This window comes from Protopterus annectens, chromosome 8.part0 (genome assembly GCF_019279795.1).
Source record: "Protopterus annectens isolate FY-2018-M chromosome 8.part0, PAN1.0, whole genome shotgun sequence".
NCBI lineage: Eukaryota > Metazoa > Chordata > Ceratodontiformes > Protopteridae > Protopterus > Protopterus annectens.
In genome coordinates, this window is record NC_056741.1 from 1921962184 (window position 1) to 1921984366 (window position 22183).

At 40.4% G+C, this 22183-nt stretch overlaps 1 protein-coding gene across 3 annotated transcripts in view; it reads left to right on the forward strand.

The window, feature by feature from the left end:
* Nucleotides 1-21786, forward strand: part of E2F4 (E2F transcription factor 4) — a 503847-nt gene extending 482061 nt beyond the window's left edge. For all 3 annotated transcript variants that reach the window (XM_044081422.1, XM_044081423.1, XM_044081424.1), the window contains exon 10: nt 20394-21786. In XM_044081422.1, coding sequence (XP_043937357.1) covers nt 20394-20516 — 123 coding nt within the window. In that variant the 3' untranslated portion in view covers nt 20517-21786. The remainder of the gene's footprint in view (nt 1-20393) is intronic.
* The last annotated feature ends 397 nt before the right edge of the window (nt 21787-22183 follow it).

Genomic DNA, 22183 nt, shown 5'->3' on the forward strand with positions numbered 1-22183 from the left:
GGCGTGGTTGAGTGTAATTTACAAATGTCAGCCGGAGATGTTAACAGCGTTTTTCATGGTGCGTTTCATTTAACGCCAAATTCACCATTTGTTGCTTTTAATAAGTATTGTAGCCCAGACTGTGATTCTGAATTTTCGGACTGTGGAAATTGTGAGGTGAGTAGGGGAGCTATTTCAGCAGTTGAAACCACCAGGGATGTGGTTGTTGGACAAACGCGGCATGAAGTTTCTCTGAATGCTTTTGTGTTTAGTCCAAGGTGTACTTTTGCACATCCCAAGCGTGTTATAACAAGCTGCGACATTATTAATAATCAAAGCCTCAAGTCCAATGCATGTGTGGATCACGTAACGGATGTTAAAGACATTGATGAATCTGCGTTATTTTTTAAGCGTACAGGTGATGAAAAAGTTCATTTGAATGACTCTTTACTCAATTTAAGCACCTATGATTTCTTTATTGATGACCATTGTGGTGCTATTAATGACAATATTGAGTTTAATCAGCAACATGGCCCTTATATGGGTTTGTCTTCCTTCACTGATCCTATATTGGTGACACTGAATGGGTTAGACGTGAACAATCAAAGTTTTCCCTCTAATGTTTCACTCAATTGTTCTTTGGATGATTTTTTTGGTTGTGAAATGACAGAAGTTAATGTTGATGCTTCTAATTATCCAAATTTTAATGGTAGTAATGTTGACAACATTCATTTGGCTGACTCTGTTTCCAATGAGCCAATGGATGGTCTTTTGAGTAATCCCATTATTTTGGTGAATGACACACATGATTTTAAGTTATACAATTATTCCAGTGCTAATTTTGGTACGGAACATGCTAATCTTTTTCCTAAGGGTTTTAATTTTGTCCCATGTAGGAAACGTAATTTAGTTGAAACTCTTATTGATTTAAAATTATTTACAAGGAAAATTAACTTACAGATATTTTTTGATAAAGCTAACCACTGTGATAATATTCAAAATAGTAGGGATATTTCCAAACGTAGTGTATTTAACCCACCTCTAAATCCCATGATAGCATTGTTTGATAGACTGTGTGAATTTGAAATTAGGGAACATTTCAAACAGCATACGAGGAATATTCATCTGAATTTGACAAAAAATGAGCAGGACTTATTGCAAGAAATTTACAGTACTGACAACATTAGAATAATGAAGCCAGATAAGGGCAACGGTGTTGTGATTATTGATAATAGTGACTATATTTGTATTATGATGTCATTGTTGATGGAGGACAACTATGTGGAAACAAGTATTAATGAAATTAACATTGCATATAGGAAAATAGATTTACTATTGGAAGACATGATATTTCAGGGTGAGCTGAATGAAGTTGAATTTGAGTACATGAATAATGCTCACCCTGTGGTTAGTGGCATTTTTGGGATACCCAAAATTCATAAAGGATTGGATAATGTGCGTTTTAGACCCTTTGTTGACTGTAAACTAAGTAAAGTATGTTTTATTAGTCAGTATTTGGACCATCATATGAAACTGGGCATTACCAGGTTCCCCTACATTACAAAGGATTTGTGGCATTTTTTGGAAAGGATTAACGAATGTGGTGTTAGTGACAATACAAGCTTCTTAACCATTGATGTATGTAATCTGTTTTCGGTTATACCCCATGACACGGGCTTAGGTTGGCTAGAAGAACAATTACATGCAACTGGTGTGTACGAACAGGAACAAATTAATGTTATGATTAAGTTGATGGAAGTAGTCCTTCAAAATGATTTATTTTTTGAGGGACACTACTTCAGACAAACTGGGGTAGCTATGGGGGCAGCCTGCGCCCCGATTTATGCAAATTACATCATGACTGTTTGGGAAGAGCATTATTTATTTTATAGTGAGTTTTACAAATACGTCAAATTTTATTCACGCTTTTTAGATATATTCATCATTTGGGAAGGTGATATTGTGATGTTGGAAGCATTTCTACAATATATAAACAACACGGTTTGGTTTTTGAAATTCACACATGAGTTTAACACAGTCCATTACTTACTTGATGTTAGATTAACCATTGATAGGGGCAGAGGGTTAATTAAGTCCAATATATTTCGGAAACCAACCTTTTCTAATTCCTACCTTCGGTTTGATAGTTGGCATCCCAAACATCAGAAAAGGGCTATCATTATGGGACAAATGGTCAGAGCGGCCCGGATGGTTAGTGACTTTAATGAGTTTGAGGAAGAATTAAATTTTTTGATCTCTGTATTTTTGAACAGAGGATATCCTGAGAGTCATTGTAAGGATGTATTTAAGGAAATTAAGGTAAAAGGGAGAGTGGTTTTTATCAACCCATAATAGGTGCAGGGGGGCCCTGTTCATACCGTTACATCTGAATCAAATAAAAGGTCACAGTTATTATTTGTTTCAACATATAATGGGGATTCTGACAGGATTAAGAAAATAATTAAGTCTGGGGTTTCTTACAGATGGACAAGGAATTTAAGACACACTTTAACAATAACCCTACGTTCATTTATCGTAAGGATTTTTCATTTAAGGATATGTTTGAGCGTTGTTCAATGCCTAGTAGGTCTTTTAGTAATAGGCCTACTGGCACTTTTAAATGTGGTAGATGTAAGTTCTGCTCTTGCATTTTAACAACTGGTAAGAGTTTCACCATCAATCGTTGTTTTGTTTCAGTTACAGGTCATTTTGACTGTCACACTAATAATGTGGTTTATCTTGCCAAGTGTCAGGACTGTGAAGCATTTTATGTAGGAAAAACCAGTAGATGTTTTAAGGATAGGGTAAGGGAACATCTTTCGGATATGAAACGTCTTAAAACTACTAATGCCCTAGCTAGACATTTAATTGATAATATTGTTCACTGTTAAGTTCTGTGTTTTACAGCAGGTTAAGATTGACCTCCAAGGTAGGATTACAGATGCTCACTTGGATGTTTGTGAATTAAGGTGACAGCTGAGGTTAAATGCACACAATTATCCTGGTATAAATGAGTTTAGTTCCATTAAGCCCCATCTTAAATTGAAATACATTTTAGGACGATAGTACTAATATTATGGATTTAGCATTTTTTATTTCTTTACATATATATATATATATATATATATATATATATATATATATATATATATATATATATACACACACACACCTATTTACACATTTATATATATATCTGTTTATATAATATTTTTACATACAATTTTCACCTACATTTTATATTGTATATTCATTATGTTTTAGTTGTTGAAATAATTTTTAGTAGCATATTTATTTAATCTATTTATATATACTTATACATTTTACATTTTTTTAGGTTAGTAGCATAGTATCAAACAGAATGTTTAGATGTTGTTTCCATTTTAAGTATTTATTGTAGGCATTTTAATAGTACATATTTAATAGTGACAATGTGTATATCTTTAAATTTGATTAATTTTTGTTTAATTGTTTAATTGGATTGATTGGGGTTGCATATATATATACATGGTGTTAATTGTGACTTCAGTATTCTGAAAGTCCGATGTAGACGAAACCTAGGTAAACCTTCGTCCGATTGTTCGTTAATAAACCTGTGTTGGCCTGGATTAGTTTTCCTACTTTATTTTATGTATATATATATATATATATATATATATATATATATATATATATATATATATATATATATATATATATATATATATATATATGTGTGTGTAGATATATATATATATATATATATATGTGTGTGTGTAGAGATATATATATATATATATATATATATATATATATATATATATATATATATATATATATATATATATATATATATATATCTCTCTCTGTGTGTATATATATATATATATATATATATATACATATATATATATATAAATGTGTGTATATGTAATATGTATACGTGTGTGTATGTATATAAAGTGTGTGCATACGTGTATTTATATATATTGATATATATTTATATATAAATTTATATTTATATATAAATATATTTATATTTATGTATATATATTTTTATATATCTATATAAATATATATATATATATATATATATATATATATATATATATATATGTAATATTTCTACCATAGAAAAGATCCTATGTTGGCTATCACTAAACTTACCCCAAGAAACAATCATCCTAGGTGATGTAAACCTTGATTGGCAATCTTGTAACAACAAACATCCTACTAGCCATATTAACCTTTATGGATTCTCTCAGACTATCACCTCCCCCACTAGAATAAATAAAACTAACAAAAAAGAAAGTACCATAGTCTGGATACTCACCAATAATCAACCCCATACTTTTGTAACAGGAACCCTCCCTGGTGATATAAGTGATCACTTATTAATCTACATCATCGGGCTCAAAACCAGCCCTCCTACCAATAACATAACCAGAACAATCAGATCTAAAAAATATTTTAACTTGGAGCTATTTCAAACTGAACTGAAGGCATGTAACTGGACGCCCTTAAAACACCTTTCTCTTTCCGAAGCTGTAGATTTCTTTAATGCGAAGCTTCTGACCATACTCAACTACCATGCCCCCACACTCTCTGTTAGAATTGGAACTAAATCTGCCCCCTGGCTCTCAATAGAAACCAAAAAAAAAATCATTCTCAGAAATAAAATTTGGAACAAATCTCGCTTAACTAAAAACACAGCAGATTACCAAAACTTCAAACAACTGAGAGACCAAAAAAGCAATAATGAACGATAAAAAAAACTACTACCTGGATCCTCAACATACTTGCCAAAATAACCCACAAAAGTTCTGGCCAAACATAAATCAATTATTACAGCCAAGTAAACCTGTCACACCCAACCCACAAGGCTCTGACATAAGGAACCCCAACCAAATTGCAAATTACTTTAATTCCTTCTTTACCGAAACTATTCAAACCCTAGCCAGTCAACTCCCCATCAAAAACACAAACATATCTAACAGCAACCTAAACCCACCCCCCCTATTTCGCTTCCAACCTGTCCCAACAACTTATATTCTCTCCCTTCTCAAACTCAAACCATGTACTCCCTCTGCAGACCTAATACCCGCAGAATACTTGCAATTAGCAGCCAAATCAATAGCCTACCCAATTTCCATACTGATAAACAGAACCATCACTGAAGGATGTGTCCCTAAGCTTTGGAAAATCTCCCACATTATCCCACTTCATAAGGGGGGAAATTCTGCTGAAATCTCTAACTACTGGCCTATAGCCCTTCTCTCTCCCTTATCTAAGATTATGGAAAGGTGTATCCACAAGCAACTGCTTCACCACCTTCTCCAAAATAACTTGCTCTCTAATACCCAACATGGTTTCAGACCATCCCACAGTACCACCACTGCCCTCCTCTCCTTTACAGACGCAATCAACAAAAATCCCAACAATAACACCCTTTCCTCTGCACTTTTCTTAGATCTATCCAAAGCTTTTGACATGGTCAACCACCAAATACTCATACACATTCTTCAATCCTTGTCAATTGATACCCAATCTATTAACTGGTTTAAGTCCTACTTAAATAACCGACATCAAGCAGTACTCTGGAACTCCACTCTATTCTCCCTGCTACCTGTCAACAAGGGTCCATACTGGGTCCCCTCCTATTTTCTTTATCAATGACCTACACAGAGTTGCTCCCCAAGCTACATGTATACAATACGCAGATGATTCTACACTGATCTGCTCAGCCACATCTGTATCAGACCTTCACTCCCTCACACAACACCTATTTAACTATGTAGAAGAATGGTGTTCCCAACGCTGTCTACTACTTAACCCAAAAAAAAACTAAACTCCTCTTCACACCTTCCAGCAAATCTCCCCACATAGACTTTACTGTAACATCACAAAATGGCACACCTATATCACAAGATTCTACTACCAAACTACTAGGCATTACCATTGACACTAACCTTAACTTTTATGCCCATATAGACAACACATTGAAAACTATTAACAAAAAAATAGGCTCTCTTTACAGAATCAAACCTTTCCTCACTCCAGAATCTAGAACAACTATAGCCCACTCCCACCTTATCTCACCCCTTCTCTATGCCTCTCCCATATTTACCAACTTATCAAAAAAGAATCTGTTGAAATTAGAAAACTCCTACCACAACATAGCCAGATTTGCCACAGGAAACCCTTATAGAACCCATCACTGTACTAATTTAAAACAACTAGGCTGGCTTGAATTTCAGCAGCAACTAAAAATTAATCAACTAGGCATAGCCCATCAAATTCTTTATCAACCTGACAAAACACCTATACTATCTACTCTTATTCACCCATACCATAACCTGAAGTCCCTAATATCTGCACACAAACTTCTTATAGATACTGTCAAGTCAAACAACAAGGCCGGAGACGCTCTTCTCTAACACTGTTGGAAAAGATTGGAACCTGCTTCCCTCTGAACTTTCGTCTATTCCCTCAAAATCTGTCTCTAAAAAGAAACTCAAGCTATACCTCAAAACACAATGGCTGTGCCCCTGTACTAATCCTGACTGACTTTATTTCTTGACCCCTGACTATACTTCACATCTGTAATACCCAAATGGCTGTGCCCCTGTACTAATCCTGACTGACTTTATTTCTTGACCCCTGACTATACTTCACATCTGTAATACCCAAATTCTATGTCAAATTGTCATCCACTGATCTGTAACTCCTTCTTACTATCTAAGAAAAAAAAAGGTGTACTTACTTTTCTTCTTACTTTCCTATATCCCTACACTCTGTAAAATTGATAGTATTCTCCATGTATTTCATGTGCTACAATATTTTTTATTTCCTAACTACTGCATGTTTATATCTTATAACTATGTTACTAGTAACAATGTCTTAATTTTATCTAATTTTATCTGATTACTTTACATGTATTTCTTTAATGGGATTTTATTTAGTATCATTAGAATTTTTAATTTCGGAGCGTATCTCCCCGGGCCTCTACTGAAAATGGACATATATCCAGCTAGACTAGCCCGGTCAACAAATGTAAAATAAATTTTATATATATATATATATATATATATATGTATATATTTATATAAATTTATACACACACTTTCTTTTTTTGGTAAACTCAAGTATTCTGGGGGAGCGGGGCATTATGGATAGGTAGGAGTAGCTCACGTCAGGAAGTTGAAACTAGAAATTGTTTGGTTCAGAACTAATACCTGCAGGTTAATGGAAATGAAGATGGACAACACAGAATGTTATGGTAAGAACACAACTTTTTTTTCTCACCAGTGCTTTGGCATAGGTGAGACTTGCCTTGCGTTTTTCAGAGGTGTCAAATGACCAGTTTTGTTTTATGGCAATGTCCTCTACTAAGAAGGATGGCTAGGAACTCTTGTAGGCAAACTTTACAATTTACTTCGTTTTTATGTATTCTGCACAGGACCTGAACACTATAATCCAAAGGTGTAAGGTTTGCCTGGCCTTTACTTATAAAATGTGAAAGAATTGAAATTTGTCATACCATTTTGACAGGTAGAGGCTTGAGTCATTGATTCATACCATCATGGTATCTTCAATTTCTCCCCAATTTCAGCCATTCTCCATATGTCACTGTAGATGTTATGTACGAAGAGGTAGGAGGGGACCCTGGAAATGCAAATTTAGAGTTCTAAATTTTTTGCTCAGTTGTGGGATGTGGACCCAACTGAGGAACTTTTGCAGCACTTGGTTCTTACTCGTCTTTCGTATCAGTTACTTCTAATGAGCCCCTTTGGGATCCACCATACCTGTGGTTAGGAGTGTATCCTGAGGCTAAGGCCCTCATAGAATTGACATGGGCACTGCACCACTGGTCTCAGTTTCTAATTGCCCTTTTTATTGTTTCAGAAAACTGTTATCCCACAATTTTGGAGGGGATCCCCCTAGTTGGGAAGTGCAGGTACATGACTTCTCTTCCTAAGGTTCAGGGCTCCATAGAGGTTATTCTAGCCAAGGGGACAGAAATGCTGACGCATAGGAGATGGCTACCTGTAAACCAAAACCAAATTGGATCCGAACCAGACCAACAACAAAATGATGTATCCAAAGGCTCAACAGGAACAAAAAAATTCAAAATGACTTAAAACTCTGTTTTAATGAAATGATAAAAAATTCCACATCAAGAGCTTTCGCCTGGAGGCATACCAGGCTTTTTCAAGATGAACCATGATTAAAAATTCAAGGCTTAAGTACTTTCTAGCCCAAATCATGTGACTAGAATAGCAACTAATAAAATATGCAAATCAGTTAAAGTGCCAACAGCAATTCATTCATTCAATGAAAAATTATACAATGTCTAATAACCCACAAAATTGTACTAAATGTAAAAACGTGTGTTTAAATTACAACTCGTAATAAAGCATGTATGACTGTTTTATAAAGCTACAAACAAGCTTAAAAAACTTAAAAACAGTCTTAAAAAATTATTTTTATGTCTAAAAAATCTATTAAGAACTATTGGTTTCTAAGACCTCTGTTAATCATATGAAAAGTTAACCAAAGTTTGAAACATCCACTCAAAACAAAATGTCGTCCAAAATAACTGGCAATGAACAACCCATCAAAAAAAAAAAATTTATAATGAACAAAATCATAACTTGGCCCTCCTCAGTTTCAAAACACTCATAATACTAATACTGTCATTTAAACCAGGAGGCTTAGTTGCATTCAACTTGAGCTGCCACAACAGTTCCTTGTATTCAAGTCTGGTTTCCCAATCACCCCCTCTACTGTCATGTAGGACTTGCTCTAGGATTAAAAAAGTAAGTTGCATGTTAGGGCATGTGCTAAGATGCTTAAAAAAAAGCATTGTTTTCCTTTTTCCTGGAAACATCATAAAGATGCTCATATAGCCTTCTCCTAAGGGTTCTCTCAGTTTTACCTACGTAAAAACTGGAGCATTGAGTACAAAAACCTAAATAGACAACTCCTTTCGTACCACAGTTGTAATGGTGTTCAGCCCTGAATTTAAACCTAGAGGGAATGAAAAGCGAACTGTCGTTATGCACATAAGGGCATTGCTTACATGAACCACACTTATACGTTCCAAGTTTCGAATAAACCCTTTGTGTCCACACCAGGTCTGATCTCAGAGACCCTTGAGGTTCGTGTCCATTTTCCTAATAAAATGGGGATGCTCCTTAACAATCTGTTTGAAATCATCATGTTGTACCAAAATTGGCCAATATTTTTTAATTGATTGTTCAATTTTTAAGGAATCACCAGAAAAGGTATACACAAAACTGTTTTGGTATTCAATCTATTCCGATGGTTTTGAAATAATGCCACCAGATGGCTACCTGTAGTTCATGCAGTTGTCTGGACCTAGGGAAACTAACCCCCTCCCTAAGTTCTTCCATACAGGCAGTGTGATTTATTCCTCTGGTTCTTTCATGCAATACTCAGTTTGTGGCCAAATCTAGATCAGCCTTCAGTGTCTGAAGTCCCCTCTGCTAAAAGAGAGACCCCTGTAGTGGGGTGATGATCCCTCTGAGAATGAGGAGAGTCTACCCCTTAATGCCACCCCCTTTTGTTTCAGACCCTGATAAATTCATCAGCTGTACTTCATTCACAGGGAAAATTGTTTGAAGGTACTCTTTATGGGATGAAGGACCTTTAAGATGGATAGCTAGAGAGGTGTCTGATACCTACGAAGTACTTAAACTTGTTAGCCTTGGATGCCCTTGAACATGTAGCATTTTCTCCTGTTATGGGTAGTTTAGAGAGAGGAGTTTAACACCCATTCCATGTGATTAGAAAGCATGACAGGTTGCACAAGAGTCCCATACTTTCCTTTGTAAAAAACTAGAGATCTAGCAATGGTGTCTCTGGATCCACCTGAGGCGTCTTGAGTTATTCCCAATATTCTTCCTAATGGCCAAAGTAGCAGAGTAGCTAGTTTGGGAACAGTATATGCAGCTGTCACTGTGGTGACACAAATTTATCGTCCTTTTGAGAAAAAAAACTCCATTATGGCAATAGAGCAAAAAGGTTACAGTCATGGAACAAATTATCATTTATTAATGAATAAAACCATAGTAAGGAATTGTAAATAGGAGGAGACTCAAGTATGGCATGATAGACTGCAAAAAAAGCATTTGCCACTTCTAGCAGTCACTGTGACCTTGAAAATGGCAATTATCCTTGTGCTAGGCAAACCTGCCTGTTTGGCTGTTCCGTAAGAAGGTGAAACTCCAGACAAACTTGTCTACACTATTGCCCATGGGTCTAAGTCCATTAATCTCTTGTATCCCCCACGCTCCTATGAAACAAGATTCTCCTTCATTTGAATGCATTTTCTACAGGGTATGATTCTATTTGGGTGTAAGACAAGACATTAGGAAAAGGGACCAGCTGTTTTCCCCTGACCTATTGTGCTTTTTGTTAGACCATTTAATATACCATTCTTCAAGGGAAGCAAAATGTTGCCAACATCTCCCACCCCCAGTTCACTAGAGCGTTTGTCGCTTTCCCAACATTCTTCAGGAATGTCTTAAACTGTTACACTCTGTAGTTGAAGTATGTTCTCTAGACCTTTATAAACTGGACTTTCCTTCCAAGGCAAGGGCTGCTGTTGTCAAAGGGGTGTTCTTATGACTAGCACCATCATAATGCATTAACTGGGGACTCTGTATTATGCTATGGTGATGGACAATTTATCAGATATGAACAATATTTACTCACCATAATGGTAGATCTGTAAGAAGTGCATTCAATTTTATTTTACTGTCAACTATCTTCCTTAACTGGCCTTTGGCAGGCGTGCATAATTGTGCTTTTCACACTGACCCATGAAAAATCTGATTGTAGTGTTTTGTAAAGGTTTCCCTTTAGTCTCTCCAGCAATCAACTAAGCATGTTGTCACACACCACAGAAGGACAGGAGGTGTACAAGAAAAGCATAAAGGCATCAGGGATGGTGAAGGTACCCTGTGAAGGTGTGAATGGCAATTTCACCTAGTGCCTATGGTATATAGGCCTACATAGTAATGAAAATGTAGGACTTTCTTACAGGTATGTTATGGTAGGCCCATTACTTTTGTTTATGTACTGCAGAAGCCTTGTTTGCAAAATGGCTGCTGGTGAGTGCATACCTGTAGAATCACCTGCTAAAGTACTCCTGCTGCATCCCTCCCATGTTTAGAATCCAGTGTTTGTCCTTCTGAAGGTAGATTGTTTTATAATTTATGGAGTTCAGAGCATCAGGAAAGAGCTGGACTATGTACAGGTTTGCTCGCTTTTTTTAGAAACACAGGTCAGCCACATGTTGGTGTGAATGACCTGAGACGTACCTCCCTGGACTACGTGAAAAGAGACATAGAGGAGCTCTCTGATCATGTAGCCCAGGCTGGTATGACCCTGACCTTGAGCAGCATCTTACCCTCACCTAGAATGATGCCACAGTACAAAGACAAAATGATCGATTTTAACAATTGTCTAAAATTTTGGTGTCATTCAAAGGGGATCCTGTGTCTGTCAGCCTGGGATGACATGCTCGACAAGCCACGTTGCTTTGCTAGGGACGGCTTGCACCTGTCACCACTGGGCTTTCGGATATTGGCAAAGGCTCTTGCCACTCCCATAGTGCCTTTTTTAGGCAAGGCTCAAAAGTCAAACCCACCCCCATAGACAGCGCAAGGAACGAGAAACTAAGGGTAATGCTGCTAAACGCCAGAAGTCTTAACCTCAAGATGCACGCACTCGAAGCTCTCCTCAGTATGGAGAACATCGATAGCTGTGCAGTGACAAACCTGGTTCAAGGCTCCAGAGAGCACCCCAGCACTACCAGGCTATACCTCATATCATGCTTTTCGGCCCCAAACCCCGGACCGAACCACAAAAGGAGGGGGAGTTTCCATATTTATCAAGGATATCCACACCTCCAGGTTAGTGGCATTGCACGAAGTATCGGAGACCATCCATGTGCAACTAACAGTGGGCAAGACTGCTTTTCAGTTTATAGCATCCTACAGACCACCCTCTCAAAGTCAGGAATCCCACTCTGCTTTCCTGAAAACATTGGAGAACATGAAGATCTCTCCGAACACCATTATATTGGGCGACTTCAACTACCCAAACATTGACTGGGAGCACTACTCGAGCCCCTGCACCTTAGCCCAAAGGTTCCTGGAAATTATAAACTCAAATGCTATGGAACAACTAGTCACCACTCCCACAAGAGGGGACAACATACTAGACCTGATCATTACCAACATGGGGACTCTATGCTCCACACCAGAAGTATATCCCTCATTGGTAAGATCAGACCATAAATTAATTTCACTGGATGTCCACATCCCGACCCCGGCCCAGAAAACTACAGTGAAAAACTTCTCAAAAGCGAACTTCTCACTTCTCAAAACCGAAGTGGAATCCTTCAAGGCCCCAGGGCCAGTGGAAACTACGGCCCAAACTGCAGAATCCTATATAAACGCATTCTACAGACATCTCCAGGAATGCATGGATCATGGTATCCCAAACAAAACCAAGACCCAATCATCCAAAGGCAAGCGTCCAGTCTGGTGGACCCCTGCCATAAATAAACTGTACAACAGAAGGAGGAAGCTACTACATGATAGAGCAAAATCCCTAATAGGGAAGGCATCTCTGATCAGTACTAGCAAAAAATTACGATCCCTCATAAAATCCTCCCAAGGCCAGCTTAGAGTGAAAAATTGCACAGGACACCAAAGACGATCATAAGGCTTTTTTCAGTTGTTAGAAACCTGGGATGCAACTCCCAGACTTGTTCTGAGTTGATTCTAAACGACAAAAAAATACACTGAACCCACAGACATCGCCAGTATCCTGGCAGACAGGTTCAGTGCAACCCCCAAAGAGCAAGTATCTATCCCGGCAGAGGGCTGCCTCCCAAACATCTCTGATGCTCAGGTGAAGGCTGCCCTCTCCAAAGCAAAAAACACTGCTTCCATGGGACCAGATGGCGTCCTACATGAACTCCAAGAGGAACTAATCCCTTATATGAAACAGCTATACAATCTCAGCCTCACTACAGGATATGTGCCCACAGAATGGCGTACAGCAACAGTGGTCCCACTCCACAAAAGTGGAGCCTCTACAGACCCTGGAAACTATCGCCCCATACGCCTGACTAGCTTAGTCTGCAAGGCTATGGAGAGGATCATCATGGAGCTCATAAACAAAGACATTGGGGACCTACAGACACTAGATCCTACCCAGTTCGGCTTTGTCAAGGGCAGATCCTGCCTTTTGAACCTGGTTGACTTCTTCGAAACAGTCACCAAAAGCCATAGATGAAGGGAAGGTAGTCCACACAGCCTGTCTGGACCTTGCAAAGGCATTTGACACAATACCCCACTCGGGCATCATAGATAAGCTATCCAGCTTAAATATAGACCCCTATGTCACAAGATGGGTCGCAAACTGGCTCAAAGACAGAACCCACAGATTGAGAGTTGCTGGAGCCATGTCAGACTCGAAACCGGTCACAAGTGGCGTCCCACAGGGTTCTGTCCTGGGACCACTCTTGTTCGGTATATACTTTTCCGAGGTACAGGCAAATGTGGGAGGACTATGGCTCACCAAGTTCGTAGACGACTGCAAACGGGGCGCCATAATCAACTCACCAGCTGACACAAACATCCTTCAAAAAGGTCTCTGAGACAGATAACTGGTGCCAGCGCCATGGTTTAAAGCTAAATGCCAAAAAATGTATAGTCATACCCTTTGGCAAAAAATGTGCCCACAAATTACCACATAGGCGGAAACCCATTAAGTAGAGAGAAAGTTATTAGGGACCTAAGTTGATAGCAATCTCTCCTTTGAAAATCACATTGCCAAAGTGGTTAGAAAGACCTTCTATATAGCCCACCTCATCACGAAGGGTTTCGCATCTAGATCGAGAGGTAATCATGCCCCTTTATTCATCCCTCATCAGGCCCATCATAGAATACAATGCCCCTTTTGGGATGTACCTTACCCGACACCTGCAGCAATTAGAAAGACCCCAAAAGTATCTCACCAAGAGGATCAAGGGTCTCAAACAGATGCCATATGCTGCTCTGTTAAAAAAACTCCAGCTCTACTCAGTTGCATACCGCCTACTTCGAGGCGATCTATGCCTGACATACAAAGCTATGTCAAATCCAGAATTAATGGACATGCTCCACCTCAGTAAATCTAAATCCCTTAGAGCCACATGCTCGAGGGACTTGAACCTCAGCACAGAAATAAATAGAACTTGTTGGAGGGACAGGTTCATAACCCAGAGGCTCCCTTCGCTCTGGAATAGAATTCCAGTTCATGTGAGGCAGAGCACCTCACTGAATCTCTTCAAGAAGAATCTTGATAGGTGGATGGGGGATTGTAGGTTTGTCCCAGGGATTACTCCCATGTCACTATTAGACAGAGGCATAGTAAACTAAACCTTAAAAAGGGCACAGTATACTCAAATCAAGGGGTGGCGTAAGCCATACAGAATTGGGCTAGGCTTATAATTGCCCCAGGGCAGATAGCCTAGTATGAACCTATGATTCCTTTGGAAAATTCACGGGAAGTCTGTAAAGCTGAACAATAATGCCAAAGGTGACGCAAGTCGTTTTAAAATACCCCAAAGGCCATTTTTCAAACAACTTCTGGTGTTGCTCCATGTCTTTCTGTGGGATGATTGCTGCTTGTGTGGTCTAGTACCTAAAACATCTGTACTGGATTGTGCTGTTCAGTCTAGACTTGTACCAGAGCACTGTGGTAATAGTTGCATGCATCAGCAAACTTACTGACAATTAACAAAAGACTGAGAGAAAAGGTTGAAAAACACTGCTGCTCTTCAGTTTTCATATGTATGTCAACTTTTTTTTGCGTATGGATGTGTAATTTGTGTACATGTATCTGATGTTGCAGTATTCTTAGGGTGGGATTCTCTGCCTCCGGCGACCCGAATGTCTGCTCCTATACAAAAGCTTAAGCCTGGTTGCTGTAAGTGCGTGGAACATCGCATGTAGAGCCATAAACCAGGGATCTTAAATGTGAGGTCTGCACACAGACCCCAGAACTTTTCAGCCTCAGTTGATCGTCACATCGATTGCTTTGCTCCTCTGCTTTGAAAACATCTAAAGCTAAGTACTGCTTGAGCTTGGTTTGCTGTTTACCCCCCCCCCCCCCCAATTAGCTGATGTCTTAAGAAGGGTAAATGCTGATGTGGGTGCCAAGTTCCACTTAAGGATAAGCACGACCGTTGTTTTCTGCCTTGGCCAAGGACCAGGACCACGACCACACCTTTTTCCCTGTTTGCCAATCCTTTGTGCTAAAGACCATTAAGTTGTCTGGGCAGCCTTAATCTGTATCTAGAAAACCAGAGGCTTAAAAAGCTAGTGCTCCGGATGGATCCAGAGTCTGCTTCCTTGGTGGAACTACCATGGAAAAAGACCAAGTTTCCTAATCCTAGTACTTCTGCCTCTCGGCCATTGGATGTCCTGCCAGCTTCCAATTTAAGAGTTGAGAGATGTCTGATAGCAGTCTACTTAGACTGCCGTCGAGGAGGCTGCTTCGGAAGTAACGGCTGGCACGTCCACTGAGACAGCTCAGACATCGGTCCCTACTGATGTCAAGGGAGAGCCAGACAACGCCGGACGACCGACTGGGATGCCACTGCTTGACGTCCCAGCTCGAATCCAGGCCCCTGAAACCAGGCCTTCTCCTAGGACTACGCCTTTAAATAGGAAGCAGAAAACTGAACACCTGCCCCCCCCCCCCCACACACACACACACACACACACACAGAGGGAGTTCGAGACTAGCAATCTTTCACTCACTCCTTGATGCAGATCTTCATGGCCCTTAAGCCCATGGCCTATTCTCAGCCCTAGGCCTGCCTCAGGTTTTTTGCTCCACCTTCCCACTTCCATTAAGAGGAAGAACAGTAGGCTTACTACTCCTCCATTAATCATCTCAAATTGCTTCTCCAGTTGAATATTATTCCCCTGATGAAGAATCCATAGAAGGGGACTGTCCACCAGTGGATATCACCTTTGGGGGAGATAATCACAAAGATGAAAACTTTAAATGGGACACTTCCCAAATGACAAACTCAAAAGATACTGAGTTCAAGTGGAATCTCCCCTTCAGCCATTCCACTAGTTGTACCTGCCTACCTTGATGCATTTTCTTCAGACTAACCTCCTGCCCCTAAGAGATGTGACAGTTTCCATAAAGTACCAGATGAACAAAAATTCCTGGTAAAACCACCCCTGGTAGACCCAGCATTGATTGCTGTATCCCCTGACAAGCAGTTGAGACTGATTCCTTCTTAGTCTCTTGCCTTCTGACAGACAGTAAACACATGGCAGGATAGGCAGGAAAGTTTATACCTGCTCCACCATAGCCTTTAGACCTATCGACTACCAAACCCATGTGATAAAATATGCTTTGGACCTTGTATCCCAGGCTTTTACCCTCCTATCATCCATGCTCGAGTGCCCTAGTAAAACAGAGGTAACATCAAAACTGTCCCTGGCTTCTCAAGTGACTAGACATTCTTTTCGATGCAGTTATGATGCAGCAGAGGCCTCTGCAAGCTCCGCTGCTTCTGCATCAGCACCACTTCGATACACATGGCTATGCCTTCAACCCCTACCTGAAGACTTCAAGTCTAAAATTCTTGCCCCTCTAGACCACAACATCCTGTTTGGTAAACAGTCTGCAGGCCCCTTTAAAAAACCTTCAGGAGAAAAGTAAAGAGCTTCAAGACATCAAGCACCTGCTAATGTCTCCCATTCCTAAATATTGCAAGAATTACCCTGCTAATACTACCTTTGTCATGAGCCGCTCCTCTGCAACTCTGTCCTCTTACAAGCATAGAAAAGGGACCAGGAGGCAGACCACTTCCAGACAGCCACCTCACAGCCTATTTAATGACCGAAATGGCTCTGCCAATGTGTGACTGCCTTGCCCGCCTCTCCCACTGGCTGCCCCTTTGGAGATGCATCACCTCAGACCGCTGGGTGCTGGTGGTAGTACAAGAGAGCGAATTTCCTCTTTTGGAAAGAAAAGCCACTTACAAGGGGCATTCCACCCCCCCCCCCCTCCAAAAAAAAAATCAACACCTTATTCCTCATGTCCTGCAGGATCTTCTGAACCATGGAACTATAGAACTTGTCCCTCCAGGACAGAAAGGAAAAGGCTTTTACTAAAGGTTATTTCTTGTCCCCAAAAAATATGGCCCTTGGAGGCCAATTCTGGGTCTGTCCTTTCTAAACCTCTTCCTAAAAGTTCCATCATTCAGAATGTTATTCCTACAAAACCCTTCCATTGTTGCCAGCCCAAGCCTTTATGGCCTCACTTGATCTGAAGGAGGCCTACCTCCATATCCACAAAACTTTCCCGAAGAAAATACTTGCATTTCACTGGTCCCTGTACTCACTTTCAGTTTACAGCCTTGCCCTTTGGTTTATCTACTGCACCCAGGATATTCACAAAATGTCTGGCCCTAGTTGTTGCCTTTTGTAGAACGAAAGGTGTTCAAATTTACCCCTACCTAGATGACATCCTCCTTGTGGCAGAAAGAGGAGGACACCCTACAAAACCATCTGCAGTTTATTTCCCTGCTACAAGGCCTGGGGTTCACCCTGAACATCCCAATGTCATCCCTAACCCCTCAGCTGGACAAAAATCTTTCTGGGCTGCAGAATCGGAACAGACCTGATGTGGGCATTCCTCCCTCAGGACAAACTCTACTCACTTCCAAGACCTACTGCAGGTTCAACAGATATGTGCAAGAATATTCTTACTGGTCCTGGGGCTAATGGCAGCCACCATCCCTATGCTGCTTTTGGCCAGAATGCATATGTGAAAACTGCAGTGGTACTTGAATGTGTGGCCCCAACACGAACACCCTGTAGAGTTTCAGATTCCACTCTAGCCCTGCCTCAAAGCAGAACTAAAGTGGATACAACAATTCAAATGAACCCAGCCTTCCACTTCAACCCTCAACTTCAGCTGTGTACATGCATACAGATTCATCTGACCTAGGATGGTGGGCTACCATGAAGGGCTTCATGGTACAGGAAATCTGGCAACATATCCTCCAAAAGAAATGCATCAATGTGAGGGAAATGACCGCAGTCCTTTTGGCCCTGAAAGCTTTGCTTCTAATCCTGCAACTAGGCCCCCTTCAAATACTTGGAGACAATACCACAGTAATGTGGTACGTCAACAATCAAGGAGAGACCAAGTCCTACCTCCTTTGCTGAATAACTATCCAAATTTGGGACCTTGCCTCCAGAAACATCTTATCCTTGCAGGCAACGTACATCCCTTCCCAGTAATACCAACAAGCGGATGTTCTCAGCAGATCCTCTATACAATACGAATGGGTGCTGCACAAGGAAACTTTTTTTTTTTTTTCTAGACATTGTCCAGCAGTAGGGCACACCGGGTAGATTTCTTTGCCTCCCCGCAGAACAGATAGTTGAAATTCTGCACCAAGGACCACTCTCCACTTCCCTAGAGGGTGGATGCCTTCAATGTTCCATGGAAGGGACAGTTTCTATATGCATTTCCACCCCATCTCTCTCATTCAAAAGGTCCTCCTGAAGATCTGGAAGGACAAACCAAAAATCTTGCTGGTGATTCTCTATTGGCCAAGGCAGCACTGGTTCTGCCTACTAATTTTGCTCGCCAAGGGCAGTCACCACAAGTTACCCCACAAGGTGGACCTCCTCACAACAGAAGGGATCACTCATTCACCCTTACCTAGAGATGTTAGGTCTAACACTCGGGGTGATTAACTTAATTCCCTTCAGACACCACTACTCTGAGGATGTGCTTTCTGTCCTGAGGGATGCCAGGAAACCTACTACAAGATCATCTACATATCTAAATGGGAAAGATTCTCCAATTGGGGTCTCCATAGGCGCAGGGATCCCTTTCAAGCAGATACCCCTCTAGTCCTTACTTGTGTGTGAGCTTAAGGCTGGCCTTTCATACTCCTCTGTGAAAGTCCACCTATCTGCAGTCTGTCTGCTTACCCCTAGAACCCCCCTCTACTGCTAGTTTTTTTCCTGAAAGGGGTATTGCACATCAGACCACCAAGAAAGCCTGTTCCACCTCCTTGGGACCTAAACTTCATCCTGGAAACTCACTGCTTCCATTTGAGCCAGCCAGTGCTGCAACGCTCCAAATGTACACATATAAGACTGCACTGCTAGTGGCCCTTACCTCTACTAGAAGGATGTCAGAGTTGCAAGCTCTTATGGGCCTGCTCACCCTGCACCATCTTCCACAAGGGCAGAGTGATCCTGTGCACCAATCCTTCTTTCATGCCAAAGGTGGTCAACAGTGTCCTTGAACCAATCCATTCACCTGCCCACCTTCTTCCCATCTCCCAGTAATGACTGAGAGGATACTCCATTCCCTGGATGTGCACAGACAACTAAGGTTTTATTTAGACAAAACTAAGTCCATCAGAAAATCCAACCAACTTTTTGTATCCTTCCACTCCAGGGCCCTGGGCAAGGCAGTTTCCAAACGAGCCACTTCCTGCTGGATCAGAAAAACTGTCTGCTTCTACTACTCCCACCATGACAAGGATCTACTTCAGGGGGTAAGAGCTCACTCTTCCAGGGCTGTGGCATCCTCCAAAGCCTTCCTCAAAGGCCTGGACACAGCCTCCATTCTGGAGGCAGCCACCTGGTCCACCATACATACCTTTATCAGACACTACAAATTGGACAGTTTCTCCAGAGCCAGGGCAAGGTTTGCTAGGGCAGTTCCTGGAATCTGCTACCTCTACCTCCACCCTTCCTCTTCCTTGAGCTGTGGCACCCTCCCACACTAAGAATACTGCAACATAGGAATAGAAGGAAATATAGTTGTGTGAAATCTTACCATAACCATAGATGTCTCTTCCATGTTGCAGCATCTCCCCCCTCCAACCTATCCCCCTTCATTCCTATTGACATGTCTAAAGGGCACCTCCTAGACTATAGTCAGACTAGCCAGCAAATGGCACTTCACACTTCTTGTTGACATCATTTGGCTCTCTACTTGACTGTCCAACTGGGGAATTAAGTTCTGAGGTCTGTGCATGCAGACTTCACAGTTAAGGTCCCTGTTTTATGGCCCTACGTGTGACGTCCCATGCACCTGTAGCAACCAGGCTTAAACTTTTGTATAGGAGCAGATGTTCGGGTTGCCTGAGGCGGAGAATCCCACACTAAGAATACTGCAACATGGAAGAGAAGGACATCTACAGTTATGGTAAGATTTTACACAACTTTTTTCTTCCTGTTAACTATCCATCTCTACACATAGTTATGGTGTCTTGATATGTAACCTTTGTAGCAGGTTCTGTAGTATAGATGTACGGTTTGCGGTTCTTAACCCTGTTTTTTGTCTTCCAGTGTTTGCTCCGCTGCTCAGGTTGTCCCCACCTCCTGGAGACCATGATTATATATACAATTTGGATGAAAGTGAAGGCCTCTGTGACCTTTTTGATATACCAGTCCTCAACCTTTGACATTTGAACATTGCTGTTTAACTTTGTGAATAAGGATTTACATTTTTTATACCAGATGAAAATATCTATTTTTGGATTTTTTTTGTGCGATGAACTAGAAGCAAAAAATAAGTACTTTTTTATGGACTTGGAGGAGAAAAATCAACAAATGGGTTTGACCTGTTGATCGACTTGATTCTTCATATTGAGGCTGCTGACCCAGAAACCGCATTGATAACATTCTGCAGTATTTTGGCATCCTGTCATCTTGAAGCACATTTTATTTTGACTGGACATGACAGAACTTGCCAGAGGATGATTTCAGGTCACTTTGTCCTGTTCCTTGTTTGATCCTGCCTGTGGCACACTTAACTTTCGTGAAGCACTAGTTTTGGTAATTTCTCTTGGGATTGAACTGCTGCTGCCACCTTCAACTTCATAACAATCATTAGCAAGCCAGAATGCCAGATGCTATTTAATGTACTGAAGGCTTCCACTGACCAAGAAATGTAGTGTTACTTGCTCTGAGATGCCTGCCACTTGATGTGGACCTTTTTAAGCCAAACTGACTTTGCTGCTCATCTAATGAACTTTGAATCTGTAGCAAATGATTTAATATTCATAGCACTGTTTGTTCCCATCATTCCTGTATTTTCTGCAAGCATATTCCATTTCTTTTACTCTAAAATTAGGCCAGTCTGCACAGTTAAGGAATATGTCTGCAGTCTTATTTCTGAAATTACCAGTTTTTTTCCTGAGTTCAGAAAATGTATATATGTGAATGTGTAACTCGCTGTTAATACAGGTTTCTCTGTCTAGTCTTGCAACTGTGACTTCTGTGCCTGAAGCCTCAGCCTTTGATCAGATTGTAGTTTAAAACGTTACAAAGAGAAATGTAACAATATGGAAACATTTTTTTCAAACTGCTGTTTCATTCTATACCTAACTTTAAAAAAGTATGACATTGAGGTTGTCTGTACTTTTTCTGTATGCCAAGTTCAGCTAGAACCTGCAACTTGTGCTCCCCTCAGATAGGTCCTTTTAGGGTTGATGACAGAATTTCATTTTAGGTTCATATGTAGATACTAGGCAGTCAAACTATTAGTGGGCTAGCCCAAACACCCAACATCAGGAGTTGCTGTCTTCAGAGAGGATCACACAAGATAGGGAGAGAATAAGTGCCAATCTAGTTGTGTAGGTTAGTCTTTAAGCAAAGTAGTACTGTATCTACATTAATGTGTTGGGTAATTTATTCTATAGGTAGGGAATTTTCTGAAATAAAGTGTTATGTCAGTGTCCTATGTGTTAATAAGAGTTCCTTTGTACGCTTGTTTGAGGAAGTACTGGCTCTTTGAAAAGACAGTATATCTAAGAGTGTGAGGTCTTTCATAGGTTCATATTTTCATAGGTACATACTAGGCTAGCTGCCCTTGCTGACCATTTTTTCTAGCTAATTTCACTTTTTGTGCTCAAAATAACCTATACCATTTGGTTGTAGATTGCACTTACCTATCTTGTGGTTGATTGTGTTTCTCTTAATGAGAATAACTGGGGTCATACCATAGTTAATGTGAGGGGTTATGTGCATGAGATGAAGCATTTTAGGAGCTGAATCTGCCCATTAGTAGTACAGAGGGCAGTCCTAGGGTAGATTTCCTGTTTCCCATCCATAGATCTCAGTTTGCACTTGAAACT